The sequence below is a fragment of the Hemibagrus wyckioides genome, linkage group LG17 (genome assembly GCF_019097595.1).
Source record: "Hemibagrus wyckioides isolate EC202008001 linkage group LG17, SWU_Hwy_1.0, whole genome shotgun sequence".
Taxonomy (NCBI): domain Eukaryota; kingdom Metazoa; phylum Chordata; class Actinopteri; order Siluriformes; family Bagridae; genus Hemibagrus; species Hemibagrus wyckioides.
Window position 1 is genome coordinate 9,870,770 of NC_080726.1, and position 16,125 is coordinate 9,886,894.

The following is a 16,125-nucleotide window of genomic DNA, read 5'->3' on the forward strand; positions in this document are numbered from 1 at the left end:
AAAATTAAAATTTCATACATTCTGTCTATTTACACTGATCAGGCATAACATTATGACCACCTGCCTAATATTGTGTTGGTTCCCCTTTTGCTGCCAAAACAGCTCTGACCCATCATGCACTGTGTATTCTGACCCCTTTCTATCAGAACTAGCATTAAGGTCTTCAGTAATCTGAGCAACAGTAGCTCATCTGCCCATGACCTGTCACCGGTTCACCACTGTTCCTTCTTTGGACGACTTTTGATAGATACTGACCACTGCAGACCGGGAACACCCCACAAGAGCTGCAGTTTTGGAAATGCTCTGATCCAGTGGTCTAGCCATCACAATTTGGCCCTTCGTCAAACTCACTCAAATCCTTACACTTGCCCAATTTTCCTGCTTTTAACACATCAACTTTGAGGACAAAATGTCCACTTGCTGCCTAATATATCCCACCCACTAACAGGTGCCATGATGGGGAGATAATAGTGCTTATAATGTTAAGCCTGATCAGTGTATGTACACCTAATCTAATTGAATGGGGGAAAAAAAAATCTAAAAATAGTAGCAATTTCAGTAACATTTTTCTGTATTAACATAAATTGCTTAAATGTAAATGTGGGAAGTTGTATACATGAAAATATCAGGAAGAAATTACAGGACAATATGATTTTACCTATGTGTAAATGTACTTACATTTCTATTTTTAAAAAGTGTGGGGAAACCCTGAAATACAGCACATTTACATCATTGCATCATGGATTGACCAGGTCAGAGCACATCACAGATCCGACACTGATGCAGTTAAACTGCATTTCATTAACAAAGGCATCTTCAGGGGCAGTATAGTCTTGCAACATGCTATGAAAAGCTCCAATACAGCCTCTGTCAGTTGCTTTGCAGTATTAATACTCAAAACTCACTTTTTATTGCACAAATTATATGAAAATTGTTCAGGGTATTAATTAATCATAGAATTTCTGGTTAAGCACTTATACTTTTTGACTGTATAAGGAAAATTATAATAATTTCACCCTCCAGTGTCACACAGGTAAAGACTGGTTCCCTTTCGAGTCAGGATCCTGTCAAGGTTTTATCCAAATATTTACTAAGAGTTTTTCTTGGTCACCATCACCTTTACAAAGCTGCTTTGTGACAATGTCAATGTTAAAAGCGTTATACAAACGAAATTCGATTGAATTAACCCTGACTGCAGTTTAGAGTTAAGTTTACTTAACTCTAAAATTTAGCAGATTAGCTCCTTTTATAAACAGTCCTTGGATATGAGGGACAATAAATAAAAGGGATCATCAGGACTGAACTAAATTAAGCATTATTTGGTAATGAACTGCAGCCTTTTTCTGATTTGTGGAAAGTACATGAGCAACCCGTTTGTGCATTTACAATATACCCAGAAAAAATGCCAACAACCATGACCATTGTTTAATCTGACTCCACTTGACATTGGACTAAGTGTAATGTGGCCTGTTGCATAAAATGAGGTTGGTGCCTTTGATGTAAATCAGTTGAAAATGTGAGGTTAAAGTCATTTTAATATTTTTTGACATTGCACAAACAAAAACAAAATGTAGTCAAACTTGTTCAACGGTTGCAATAGAAAAACAGTCTCAAGCTTCAAGTGTTGATCTTTATTTTTAACCCAAACTACCATGTACATGAAAGTTGCACAACATAGCTAAAGGGACATTACAACTGACTTATTAAAAAAAAACAAATTTTATGTACTTTCAAAATTATGAAAAAAAAAGAAAAAGAGCATTGATCATTAGCAAGGAACGTTGATGTAGTTTTCTTCTTCAACTACGGTCACACAAAAATACATTTTGGGCAAATGTGCATCCACACAAATCACCATGCCCAAAAACAATGAAGCATTATACAAAATCTTAAAACAGGTGCTTAAAATTGCTTCCAAGCAAACACCTTAGTAAAGTCTTGAAGGACAGAGCACAACAGATTTGCAAGCATAAGCCTCTTAGGTGTTCGTTGAACAACAGTAGCAGTCTGTGGTGCTAAGAGTACATGTCCTCCCGGTCAGCATTGTAGATCTCACCCTCCTGCAGCGATGCAAAATTGAGGAAGTGAGAAGGCCGATGAACCTCGTGATAAAACTCTTTCGGGTTAGACAGCTGCAATTCGTATTTCATGTTGGGGTCGTGTCGGACACCTAGATTGGAGAAAATGGAAAATTAATAAATAAAAAAATGTCCATCCAATAATGCTTTAAGGCTCTCTTTATTCTCTGCCTGTTAATGAGGCACTCACCCATGAAATTGTAGTTCCAAGACACTTGAGCTGGCACCATGAAGAAGCCAAGGAAGCGATCAGACAGCAGCATCTGCACCCTTTCATAGTGAGATGGAAGATAACCCTTGGGGTTGTTGCCCTTATCCGTGTTCTGCCTGCCCCACTCATATCCACTAGGAGTCAGCTTATAAGCTGTCAGTGTACAAGATCCTGGAGTGAAACTACACAAGAGAGAACAATAAATCAATGCAACCCAATGACTGCTCAATCAGAATTCAAGGCATTTTTATATACAGCCAAACTGACTGAGGCTGATGTGGAATATCTATCCAATCAAACAGCGTTGAAGCACAAAGTCCATGACCATTTACCTAAATTGCTCAATTACTAGATGCGACATGACACTAATGCACTTTGCCTGCGTACCTGCATGTAATAATGATGGTCTTCTCTCCATCCCAGGATGGATTATCAGCCATGACTTTAGCATGTGTGGTGACATCCTGGGGAGACAACTGAGGCGATTCATTGGGCTGAGTGTGGATCCAACCAAGGGGCTCCATTTCCTATAGAAAACAAAATTAGTTTTTTTTTTTTTTTTTTTTATTATTATCTGGAGAATGAATGCTGCTGAGGCATCACTAGGATCTGGATATCATAAACAACTTCTCTAATACATAACTAAAGAACAGAGACAGACCTTGAGATATTCATGCTGTGGAAGCTGATTGGGCAGGTGAACAGTTTGATGGGTGCCCCATTGTGGCACCATCACAATGCAGCGGATTTCTTTCACCTGTGGGTTATCAGGAGGACTTGTACCATACAGATATCCCGCAATCTATTGGAAATCAGAAAGAAAAAAACAAACAGATAAACAAAACAAGAAACAAATATAAAACACGATACTGTAGAGAAAAGCAAAAGTTGTGACTCACTTGAGCACGCAAGTCAGAGATGCAGATGAACTTCTTCAGCACATTCTTAGGCAGAATGTAAGTGTATCCAGTTTCTTTAATGTCATCAGAAGACACGTAGATGTGGTTGGTACGTAAGTGCAAGTTGGCTGCAGAGATCGCCCTACAAATGAGAGAGAGAAGTATGCTTACAGTGCATCAGCAAGAATATAGGACATTCACTGCCTCAACAGGGAGAACATTTCCATGATCTTGGTCATGTCCTACCTGACTCTCCATTCAGTCTTTGAGGAGAAGGTTTGGGTCTCATAGTTGCTGGTGGTGGAGGTAATGATTTCATCACCATGCTTGTTAACGGTACGAGTCTGCGTAGCTGTTAGCTGAGACTGCTCTTTAGTCTGCTTCTCAATCTCAGCAATCTGCTGTCTCTGCTGAGATGGAGCAGAGATCTCCATACCCAGGATGATGTCCCTGATCTCAGACTGTGTCAGAGAAGCCACGTTCACACTGGAAGAAAGAAAAATAAACTTCTCAATAAAATATATTTTATTCTATTTTCCACTAAAAGCTTGCTTCATAAGGACATTCACATTTTCTTCCACACGGAGAGCTTACTTACTTGTTCTTTTTACCATAATCAGCCAAGATGAGATCTTTGAGCTGCACCTCCACCTTGATCCACTCCTCGTCAGTCAGAGTGGGCCAGATGTGATGTGGCTCAGTGATGGTGGTTTTGTCAGGCTTCAGGATTACCTTTGCACGGTCGTTGTTCACATGGAGGGCTCGTAGGATCAAGATGAGACGTGAAAAGGCCTACAAAAAAAAAAAGGAAGTACGGCAATAGGCATGACTATCCCTTTAAAAAGTGTCTGTTAAGAACAAAACTAAAAATGAAGAAATTAACTTACAGTGTAAGAAGAAATTGTCTTAAGCCAGTCATCATACAGATTGAACAGGACCATCTGTGGCTCAGTGGCCTTCAGAATGAGGTCTCCAAACTTTTCCACCTTTAGACAAGCCTGGAATGGCAGCTGCAGCTCGGAGCCTTTGATGACAATGTTGGGGAAATCCAACAAGTGCACCTAGAAAATAGGAGGAAAACAAATGGTAAACAGATGACACATACATCTCTCACAGCATTTATCAAATGGTTTTAAAGTGAGCTCACCTCAAGAGGATCCAACATGCCCTTCCTTGTCACAATGATCTGTTTGGGCTGCTCTTCAACAGGCAGCGATCGAATAAGAGCAGCCACTTCCTCAGCAGTTTTCCACTTGGCCAGCTAAAATGAAAAAATTCCATTTAGAACCATTTTGTCCATTTTACACCAGACAAGGAGAGCCACTGTTGACAAAAGTCGCACCTGTCCCAGACGTTTCTGTCCAGCCCACACAGATGTGTGAATGATCTTTAAGAAGAGTTGCCCAGTTCTTGGATTAAAGATGAAAATGGCACCGTTGATTGGTTTGGTTGTCAAGTTGCCCTCAAAGGTCTGTAATGGAAAAAATAATGATTAACAAACACAATTAAGGTTATCTTATGGTACAAAACAGGAAGAGTGCACTTGACAGAACGCTTGAGGGGCTATTGGTTTACCTTGTGGATGGTGACTCTGTACACATTCGTGTCATCCACAAACCAGATGATCTGATTGGAGAAGAGTTCTCCGTAATTCTGTGAGGACAGGTAGGGCTCAGTGGGCTCGGAGGAGTAGAGCTGCAGACCCTTGCGGATGCGCTCCCTCAGCACGTACAGGGCAGGGTTGGCCTTCATGATCTTAGCCATGGCCTGCTGGATCAGAGGTTTGCTGCCAGGGAACCAATTTCCATAGGCACTGCAGGAAAACAGATCAAATCACATTAGAACAACAATTCCTGAATATCAAATGCCCAATATAAAATAGCCTTGTAGACTGTCCTAAAGAAACACTGACCTATGCAGATTGTATGCCAGATCAATGGCAATGAGCACCCCAGTAGGGGATGGGTAGATACTCATGTTATCTGTGGTGTAGTCCAGAAATTTGGCCCTGGCATATCTCTCAATGTCATGAGAGTCATAGTCTCCCCATCTGAGCTGAATGTCAATCCAGTACTTCTGAGTGGTGGTGCTGTCCATAACATCCCTGTGTAGAAGAGATGAGCAAAATTAAAACATACGGATCCTGATAAACAAAAATAAAACTAAGAAAGTAGCCTGGCAGAGTTTGAGGACATACTTGGAGTCAGCGAGCAGTGATGGTCTTGAAACGTTCCACTTGTAGGACGCAAAAAGCAGAATATCTGCGCAAGACGAGTTCATCTTATAAGACTTCCTAGGATGGATGGTTTCCTTCTGGACAGTTTCAATCTCCAGAGCATCCAGCTCTTGGTCAAACACCTTCAGACAATACACACAAATCTCATTGAAGCACATGTGTCAAGGGTTGAATAGCTATGGTGTGAAATACCACTACAAGTCTTGCTTTCTAAACAATAAAAACACTCTGAACCTGACACAGATCCATGACAATGCTCTCATGAATCTTCTGCCACAAGTGAGCTCTGAAGATCTGAATCAGGGAGATCTTGAGAGTGGGAATTTTGCCATGCATGAAGATTCCAGTGAGATCCAACTGCACCTGGAAACCCACGTATACCTAAAGAACAAAAACGGAGAAAATGAGCAATAGCTACAGAGAGAATTTATGAGAGGTTAATAACTACAGAAAGACTTTTTGCATACATTTGCTCTGTTGATCGTTGGAGACCACCACAATGTGAATCGTCGATTGGGGATCTGGTTCAGACCGGATCTCTGGGCATTGGTCAGCTTCTTCCATTTCATGGACTCCTCAAAACCACTAGCCTTCTCCCTATAAAGAAGAAATGCATGAATAAAGCATAATCCTGAGAGTGTTTTATAATGAACTGGGCCAGATTCCCAGTTTTCACAAGGCAAGCAGTAACCCTTACCAGAACAGACCCTCCCAGGTGGGAAAGTATGTACCCTTGAACAGAGTGTGTTCCAAAATTCCTTCCACTCCACCTAGAGCTTGGATCATGTCTGTGCGGTAATTATTCAGATTCCACAGTTTGCCATCGTGTCTCTGGTGAGTCCACCAGAATGGATTTTGCTTCAGCACCTGAGACCACAACAGATATTAGATCAGTCTTTAAAAATGACTAGAAAGATCTCCATCCATATAAAAATTGTATTGGTTGAGGGAAAAGGTTCTAACCTGATACTGCTTGAAGTCTGTTCTGACTCTCCAGCCCTTGTCATAGGCCAATGTGTGCCTGTCTTTCTGGAATAGGGTGTTGATGCGAGGAATACCTCTGTCCCAGGAATCCTCCAAATCCTCAAGAGTCAAACGTCTAGAACATTACAAAACAAAGTTTTTTCTAAGTACAACAACAAAAACATTTATTTAATTTGCATTTAATTCTTTTTGGGATTATTATACCTGTTCTGGGCAATGGCCTCCTGTCTCTTGAGAGCATATTCTGCCCAGACTCTCTGAGAATCGATGAACTCACTCTCCCATGGCTGGATGTAGCGATACAGATTGGGAATCAGCTGATCCTCCTCGTGACTCATACCGGAACGGAAGTGAGTGATGCCCACGTCTGTCTGTTTGGACCACCTGGTAATGCACAAATAAAACTTCCTCATGATCCAAATTAACAGCTATCACACTAAATATAGTTTATTTTACAATTATGGTATTTAGCAAACAACCTTATTCAAAGCAGCTTACATTTCTCTCATTTATAAAACTGTAAAAGCAGTTGGGGGTTAAGGACCATGCTCAAGCAGTTCTTGGAATCTGAACTTATAACCTTCCTAGTCTAGTCTTATCCACAGTGTTAGTTTATTTACATTTATATCCATCACTATGTCTGAACGTGATGCTGATGTGCCAGACTAGGACAATCATTCGACTGTACAAAAATTACCTGAGGTCAGACTGCGGGATGAGGACGTGACCCATAGAAAGCATGCCCAGACCTCCTAACTCTTTGGGGGTGTAGAAGACAACAGGAGGGAATCGGCTAGGCATTTTGGAGTTCAGACCAATCTTGATACGGGTCTGGATCTTATTTTCACATTTCACCAAAAGATCAAGCAACTCCTGAGTGTTCACCACAGCCTCACGGAAATAGGTCATCAGACCAATCAGAGCCGTGTTCCATTTGTTCACGATCTGAAAAGGACAGAAGACACAAAAATGAGAGTAATATAACAATTCAGTGCTATAAATGAGGTCATAGTGACAACGCCATATTCCTTTACTTTCTTCTCTCATACCTTGGTGAAAGTGGTGGATCCAGAGGCCATGAGAATCTGTCGCACTCTGTTATGGAACCTCTGCATTGATTCATCATCCACTCGCAGGAAGCACTGTGCTGTCCTTTCCTTGGTCACCTGGAGATATGTACCAGTTAGCCAAACCATGCAGCATTTGATAACGTTCTTAAAGGCTGCTGTAAGCTTACAATGATTGAAATTTAGTGTACTGACCTCATTCTGCAAGTTCCACACCCCGTCCTTGTGAGTGAACTCCTCATAACTGGTGCGGCATTTGGGCAGGATGCGGCACTCAAATCCACACATGTTGAAGAGCAGGTTAGGGTTGTCTTTACTGTATACTGACACAAAGCTGTTCTCCCACTGCACAGTGGTCACAGAGCGAGGAAGGCGATTCTTAATGTCCCAGAACACGGCACGGCCCCTTGAGGAGTCATGGGGAAAAACAGCAGCAAAGTCATATATGCAAATTTAAGCTATTTAAAGTGTTTTATAAAGTGAATAAGTGTGTTTATGCTTACAGGTTAACATCATGCTTCATCAGTCTCATTCTAGCATCTCTGGGCCAGCACTTCTTATTGTTGTAGCCTACAATGTTCTCATTGTTGGGATCAGGGTGCTCGGTAAGGTAGCGTTGAATCAGATCCCTGGCCTCATCGGCAGAAAACCTGAGAAAACACGAATACTCTTTTGACCCATTCGCCGAAATTTTAAAAATAAAATTGATAGTGCATTAATTAGCACTCTCAGTTTGAAACCTTTAAAAACATAAAATCAAACTAAAAAAATAAATAAATAGTAAAATCAGAAACCAATGATAGCCAAACAAAATTAATAATGCAATTATTAGGGGCAACATATGCTCTACATGTTCACCCTTACAGTCTAAGCCTCCTCCCCCCCTCGCCACTGCATCAAGTTATATTCACGGATATTGCTCACCATTTGTTCCTGATTTTTCATACAACCGTATATTAAGAAAACTGCTTCAAATGGTCCAGACATTATTTTGCAGGTGACACTGACCTGAAGAACATGTGGATGCGGTCGATGTATCTGCAGTACAGGCGAATGGGGTGGGCAATCTCTGTAGCACTGTCCTGGAAGCTGAGGAAATCGTTGGGCATCTGTGGGGGTCCGGCCATCTCGCTGGCACGGTGAAGACCCAGAACGAGCAGGTCCATCACCAGCCCATAGTACTGCACAATGAAGGAGGCAAACTGCAGGCCCCTGATGATACCGTACGAGTTGGTGTGGTTCATGTCCTAAAGCAAAGCAAGAACAAAATAAAGTGCTGCTTTCCTATAAAATAATGAAGTAACAATGACAACTCTATGCCGTTTTGTTTTATAAGTCACCTTTTTTTTTTTTGCATAACATGTATTTACCTACAGCAACAGTTTTATACCACACATGTACCAGATTGTCATTTTCACTTAATGAAATTTTTTTGGTATTTAACTGAGCATTTAAAATGCTCATAGGAGCTCTGTGTGAGACAGAAAAAAACTACTTACACATAATATAAATTTTAAATATAACATTTAATTCAGGTACATTTGTATGTTTTAAATCATTTCAGAGTTAGCAATCTTAAAGGTTTTCAAATTTGTAAATATTAAAATTAAAATAAGGCAAACCTTGTAATTGATGACCACGTTGTTCTTTGCGGTCATGTAATCGGCAATGTTGTGGTCGACAATCAGACGCAGGAGCCTATTAAGCAGGGTCAAGTCAATCTTTTCATACATTTTCTCATAGCGTGACTCCAGCATGACATTACACTCTCCCTCTGTGGTCTCCCACACATCCTGCAGGTTGTTGATCCCTGGAAAAAAATTAATGAGATTTAAAATGATAATTTACGTGTTATCAGACGACCGACACTTGCCATTGACCACATCATACAAAGGGCAGCATTGTCTCTCACCTTGGCACCACTTGTATACAAGCAGTGGAGGTGGCTCCGTGTCAGCAGGTTTGATCCATGGTGGGAAAAGCCTGCGCTTGTCAGCCTCATACCACAAGTACTGGTCCAGGTAAGCGTCTGTGATCTTCTCCAGAGGCTCCACATCATACACAGGCACAAGGTGACTGTATAGGTCCATAAACTCGATGCCCACCTGGAGATATTACAAACAGCACTGAAACACGCATGGTAGAACAGTGGAGGACAAGATAGACAAAAAAGCCTCGATAGCATCTCCGTGCTGTGCTTATACACGTGTACATACTCACCTCTTTGAATGCTCTCTGAGTGAGGAGATGACGCTTGATTCTGGACAAAGCCTCGTGAGGATTGTCGTAAGCCTGTTCAATCAGACCCAGCTCTTCACGTTGGGACTGATTCAACCTTGACTTCACACTAACACACAAAAAAAAAAAACAGAAAAAGTGTTAGATGGCATTCTAAATAAATTGATTAAATCACTATCAGTGCTCTGTGTTATCTGTTTGGAAGAGTCTACACTGACCTGTAAGCCTCTTTGAGCCTCTCCAGAGCCAGGATGAGCAGCTTGGTGTCATGTTTGTATGAGAGAGGAGGAAAGGGAATTGGAGAGAAGCGTCGACTCTCCAGCCAGTGCACTGTGGTGGTGTAGATAGCCACGGCCTCTTCGGCAGTGATGTATGGTCCATCCTGAGACAGACCAAATACAGCTGATAAATATTTTCTTCCCCTTAAAGACAAGCTCTGTTGTGCCTGAAAGAGCACATCTTTACCTTTAGGTAATTGTGTTGTCTCTCCTGCTCAGCCTTCAGGTAGAGTCGTGTGAGGCGGCCAAGGTTTTTCTTGCAGACAGTTTTGTCCACAGTAGCTCCTCGCCTGATTCGCTCTCGGTTGTAATGTGCTGTGTTGGTCCACCAGTCAGCTTTGGCTTTGACATATCTCAGGATCATGTTTTCAATGGGGGTGGGAAGTCCTGGAACCTGTAAAATAATGACAATTATTTTTTGCATATATGATGGAAAATGATCCCAAACTAAAATATACAATATATAAAAGACATGGCTGCACACCTTCCAGGGGATGTTGGCCTTCCAGCACCTCCAGGACTCACTGAGATGCTGCAAAATGGTCCTGGCCTTGTTCTGTTTGATTCCCTCAGGCATCATGTCCAGGATGTCATGCATCACAGCTGCTCTCAGCTCCAAGTCAAAGTGAGACTCCACACGCTGTTTAGTCACAGTCTTTGCAACTCCCTTGGAGTGACGACCTGACAAAAGTGGCAACAGTAATTTACTTTAATCTTTATTGAATACAGACATTACTGAACAATTTTATAAAACAACTAAACTAATGCCTTCTGCAAATGAATTTTATTTACCTTCGAACTGCCTGGCCAACAGGTTGCCCAGCCACCGCTCTAGGAGAGGAGTGATGCCCCTCATGAAGAAGAGCCACACTCTCCATCCCGGAGCCCAAAAGCCACATCCTGGTCCCTTCCCAACTGGCCCCTAATAACAAAACCACATCAATTTATATTTGCCTGAAAACATAAAATTTCTTCTTTCAACTCCTAAAAAACGGCACTTACTGTGTTGAAGCGATAATAAATGAGATGTTTCAAATCCTTGCACATCCTGATCTGCCTCATCAGTTTGTACTTGTAGCGATACATGCCAGTCAGCTGACCAACATGGGCAAAGATATACTGCAGTCCATCTGCCAACTACAGAGAAATAAGAACACTTTATGACTAAAATATCTGAATAAAGCTCAGCGTACGTCACTGGAGATGTGCTGGAAATCCCAAAAGTCTCCGTATATAGATGATATCAATACTTTAACGAAATGTCTTCCGAAAAGTTTTGATATCTAGTTTATAGTGTATTTTTTTCCCCCCGCAAGACGGATAAAAGTAGAACACTTTGAAATCATTCTAATGGCTGGATCAGGAAACTGTTGCAAGGTTGCGTTGGATTTTAAAAGGAAACATGGCAAGTTAGAAGAGACGATTCAGTGTCTAATGATTTAGAGGATGTTTTGGAAATAAAGTGACATTCTGCTAAAAAGAGTATGAATGGAGACTTTGGGACACTATTTATGCACAGGTTTGATTACGTGAAAAGCAGTAGTACCTGGAAAGCATCAACATTCCCCAGTCTGTACTGTACATGGCTGTCCACAACCAGTTTGCTCAGACGAAGAATCTCACGGCACAAGTGGAACGCATTCCCGAAACGGGACTTCTTACGCTCCTGGAAAAGTATAACATTAACATAAGCAAACGCATAGAAACTGAAGAATGCGGCATGGACGTTAAAACAGAATCAAGAAAGGAGATTACAGTTTATTTTAGATAATTTACTAACTTTTGTGGTGAGGGTTTTCACTGGTTTCAAGTTGAAGTTGTAGTCCAAGTGCAGGTAGTTGAGGTTCTTTCTGTGAATCAGGAGGTTCAGCATGTTGTAACCCTGTCGGCAGACCTGGAGCCCCACCTCAACCCAGTCCAACTTTGTGGACTGGAAGAATTTGGTGGCCTTGAAAGAACGGAAAAGGTACCTGTGGACAGACGCACAAAAATGAGTCACCATTGGAGTACATTTGCAAAGACATTATGGTTTTCTTTTTTCCCCAAAATGTTTGTGTGTGGAGGAACTGCACAATATGCAATTACAAAATAACTCACCTCTTTTTCTGCGCTTTAGGGGGTCTGTGTTTCAAAGCATTTAGCACATAGTACTTCAGAAGTTTCTGATAAGAGACACGAACTTTTACAGGCTGCCCTGCAGGGCAATGCTCACGGTACCTGAAGAGAGTTTAAAAAAATGTATTAAATAAGGTATACAAGTCATCCTTGAAGAACACTTTCTCTGCTGAACTGAACTACACATTAGCGTATTGCTCAAAGCTCACCAGTTCTTGATGAGAGGAACATCGATTGCACGACGGGTTCTCCCTGACCGCAGGTTGAACGGACGAGGTGCCCACAACAAAGCAATTCCGTTGGCTGTGTGGTCAGTGTACAGAGGTGTCTCCTTGAGGAATGGCTCCACATACTCAGGAAGTTCAAACTCTTCATCATCATCAGGCAGTGGCTCCTGGCTCTGAGAACAAGAGGTGTGATTTTAAATTAAGAGCTTTAAATTATAACGGTGGTCAAAAGCTATTTTACAGGAAATGGTCAAAGAAACCCTCATCCATTTCATTTTAAATGATCTCTAGACAGAAAAAATAGGACACAACACTATGCTGATTAAATTAAGTTTAAGATTAAAAGCTATAAACCATACAAACTTACAATTCTATCAGGATACAATATCCTGATTATCTAAGAAACCCTATAAACTTTCCTATCCTGTATTATATCAATCACCATTACACTAATGTTTTACATTAAGATAGATATGATATTTCTCTTTCTAAGAAACAAATATATACATGGTCTTAAGCAAATATATAAATGATTATCCCAAATTCTGGCATGTTGCTTACTTTAACTGAGTGCCTGTGAGAGATGGGATTAATGAGTGGGTCAAAGTAGAAGGCAGGGAGATCAGGATCCTCTGTCTTGATGAACACCACATTAGGTGTGTGGTACCTGGATATAAATCAGTCATTAGTGGATTAGAATTAGGAAAATTTAATTACGCTGTGTGACAATCAAACTGTAAATAGGGCTTGTACCAAGTGAGGTGCACGTGATGGGGAAGGTTGTTGTACAAGTACGGGAACGCAATCTTGTACTCTGTCCTAATAGGCTGTCTGATGATGATCTTGTTGATGTCATTAAACTCATTCCAGTCTTCATCCCTGTAGAAATATAAAGCAGATGAGGTCAAATCATAAGTTTACAGAGTGAACTGCTTTGCATCAGTGGTTGATATGTTTATAAATACACATACTGTAGATTGATGTCTCTGACTAGGGGTTCAAATTTGGGTCCTCCAGGGATCGCCATGTTCAATGCCTTTGAAGTGAAAAAGGCCTTCAGGTCAAAGAGGTAAAAGTAGTTACGGTCCACCAAATCAGTAAGCAGTTGATTGGCCAAACGATACAGTGTAGACATCATGGGCAAACTGAACCGCCAGTGTCTGTATGTAGTTCCATTGACATACCTGTGAAAGTGAAAGAAGGTGGGGGGTTAAGGAAGGGCCTGCCCAAACAGTGATATTTTAACCGTCCTTCACTTACTTTGTTGTATCTTTCAAGGGCTGATGCTCATAAAACCACTCCACCACAGAGCCGTCCTCCTCAGTGTCCAGCTCCATTTGAATGGCTTCCAGAGGCTCCACATCAAGGATGTTATCTGCGTAATCCAGGGGAGGCTCTTCATCGTCGAAGGGAGGGAAACGCATACGCTTGAAGTGTCTCCTGTCTCTTTTCTCACGTCGCATCATGATCCACATTGTACTAGTTGTGAAAAGGAGCAGTTATTTATTATAAGACTTCAGGATTTAGCATCTCCACCACAACTTCTAAAAGCATTTAATTAGAGAAGCATCTTACCCCCACTGCGCAATGTAGACAGGCTCAATGACCCAGGGAATTTCATTAACAAAAGAAATAGCCCCTGTAATGTGGTACAGCACTGGTACATCTCTGATCTGCTCCCAGGGCATGGGCATGTTCTCCAACAGCTTGAGAACTGCATGAGGCATATATTTCAGAGCCCTACAAATAAAAAAAAAAAAAGAACATCAGAAATTGTGTAATTTTTAGCAAGTCACACAGTACTAAACCAAACTTCTTTACAGACATTCTAAATGTGGCAGGCTTTTCTGTAGCTCTTGGGCATATACAGGTGAAATAGTACTTCTTTAATCGCTTCAAACATCGCTTGGAAGAACACTCGAGAGATCATTTGCCAAGCTCAAAAATCACAGAGCTGCTACTCATTATATTACTTGATATTTATATAAATAACTAGTTTACAACACTATGTACAAGATCTGCAGCACAAGTCACTACAGTTCACTTAGAAACAGCCCAAGAGCACATCACTGTGACAGGGTTTTTCTCCACACCAAAATCTGGCTGCTGCTTCACCTGTCCAAAACTAGTTGTACTAATGGAGAAAATGCACCAATGTTTAAATCAAACTAAATAGGGAAAAAAAGGTGCAAATGTGAGAGCACTCAGAGTTTTTCCTCTTTATTCTTCTCTCCATATTTCACATGCATATATTATGTATCGTACAGTTATAAAGTACCTGAACCTTACAACATGACTCTAATAACACTAACAATGGATATGTAAAACAATTGTGTAGATTTATTCTGATTTACCCAAGGTAGACTCGTTTGTCATGACGGAACTTCCTGTTGGTCATGTCTCCATGGTCCCTGATAATTTTGCGCACATGCTCAGGAGGCATGTCCTCCTTCTGAGTATCCACGAAACCGAATTTCCTCTTCTCAGAGTAGCGCTTCGCCTGCAGCTGTTGCCATTTTCGGGCTAAAATAAATAATAGTAAATAACAATAAACATGAATGAAACAAATCTGCATGTATCTGAAGCACACACACACAAAGACCACAAGGACTCACCTTTTTCTTGCAGTTTCTCCTCAGTCATGTAATCAGGAACAGGGGCAGGAGGAGGAACACCTGGTGGCATCCCACCTGGGACTCCTCTGTAAGGAAATGCAGCTGCCATGGCAGCGGCTGTGGGACAGAAAGAGTAGGAAATAAGGAACACTCAGCTCCAGCATGATAGAAGGACATGAATAAACCCACAGCACTACAGGAGCTCTCAAACTAGATCACCACATGCTCTGTAGCGTATCAGTGTGCAGATTTCAATGCAGCCTCTGAGCAGGCAGTGCTACTGAAAATCATTATCTATTAAATGAACTGATGCACTAATGGTCACTAATAAAAACACAGCAAGTCGCCAGACGCCATCATAAGCATGACCGTCAGGAAGAGCTCCACGAGCGCGAGACTTAAAATCCATTTAACCCATTTATTTTTTTATTATTATTATTTTTTTTTTACATCAGTTAGCTCTAGCTAGCAACAGGAATAATTGACTTGCTTCTGCAAAAACTCGTCACTCCAAAGCAGGACTTATTTATTTCATGACCCGATAAATTAATTTAACATAACAAATCAACAAAAAAAATATGTGAACTATTAAACTATTTTAACGGGAAGATTACTGGGACGATAGCTAGCATTAGCTAGCACAACACAATGTCGTGCGATACTTAACAATGCTAGCTAGATTAGCTTAGCTAATTAGCATCGCGCTCCATACAGCACAGGACACCGAGTACGCACAATCGCGGACTGCAAATATTTAAAATGAAACATTTTAAACAAATCTGAAGACATCTTACTTGATTTAAAAGCAGTTTCTCTCCACTGCGGCCGGCCCGCTACAGTTTCCTGCTCAGCTCTGCAGAATGGCGCACAAGGTAAACGACTCTACACGTTGTGCGTAGACAACTGCAATTCACCAACGGGTAATACGCACCTTCTCTAGCGTAACGTATATAGACCTCCGAAGGAAGCGCAGAAAGTTACGTAAATCAAAGTCCCGGGTTTTACACCGGAAGTGAAATAATTTTTCCGTATAAATAAAAGCTCACGGCTAAACCGTTTTGCAGTTTATATAAATGTTAACTTGGATTAATATAAATAATAAATAATAATATAAATAATACAAAAAATACAAAAAATACAAAAAATAAATGCGAATAAAATAAATTAACACACTTCG

At 41.0% G+C, this 16,125-nt stretch overlaps 1 protein-coding gene across 1 annotated transcript; it reads right to left on the reverse strand.

Moving 5' to 3' along the window:
- Positions 1-1,610: 1,610 nt before the first annotated feature.
- On the reverse strand, positions 1,611-15,881 carry prpf8 (pre-mRNA processing factor 8). Its single transcript, XM_058413593.1, has 43 exons — positions 15,743-15,881; positions 14,949-15,065; positions 14,688-14,856; positions 13,909-14,073; positions 13,594-13,812; positions 13,305-13,517; positions 13,087-13,212; positions 12,895-13,000; positions 12,316-12,506; positions 12,089-12,208; positions 11,772-11,961; positions 11,538-11,657; positions 10,994-11,128; positions 10,784-10,913; positions 10,476-10,672; positions 10,179-10,385; positions 9,932-10,095; positions 9,696-9,822; positions 9,388-9,580; positions 9,098-9,285; positions 8,484-8,722; positions 7,979-8,125; positions 7,671-7,881; positions 7,458-7,574; positions 7,106-7,353; positions 6,613-6,792; positions 6,388-6,523; positions 6,122-6,291; positions 5,892-6,021; positions 5,659-5,805; positions 5,386-5,546; positions 5,101-5,292; positions 4,764-5,001; positions 4,531-4,659; positions 4,336-4,449; positions 4,076-4,249; positions 3,787-3,980; positions 3,435-3,674; positions 3,189-3,330; positions 2,951-3,091; positions 2,677-2,816; positions 2,269-2,471; positions 1,611-2,170 (listed from the first exon to the last, which is right to left on the reverse strand). The coding sequence occupies exons 2-43, from the start codon at positions 15,055-15,057 to the stop codon at positions 2,016-2,018; spliced, it is 7,017 nt and encodes a 2,338-aa protein (XP_058269576.1). The 5' UTR covers positions 15,058-15,065; positions 15,743-15,881; the 3' UTR covers positions 1,611-2,015.
- Positions 15,882-16,125: the final 244 nt, after the last annotated feature.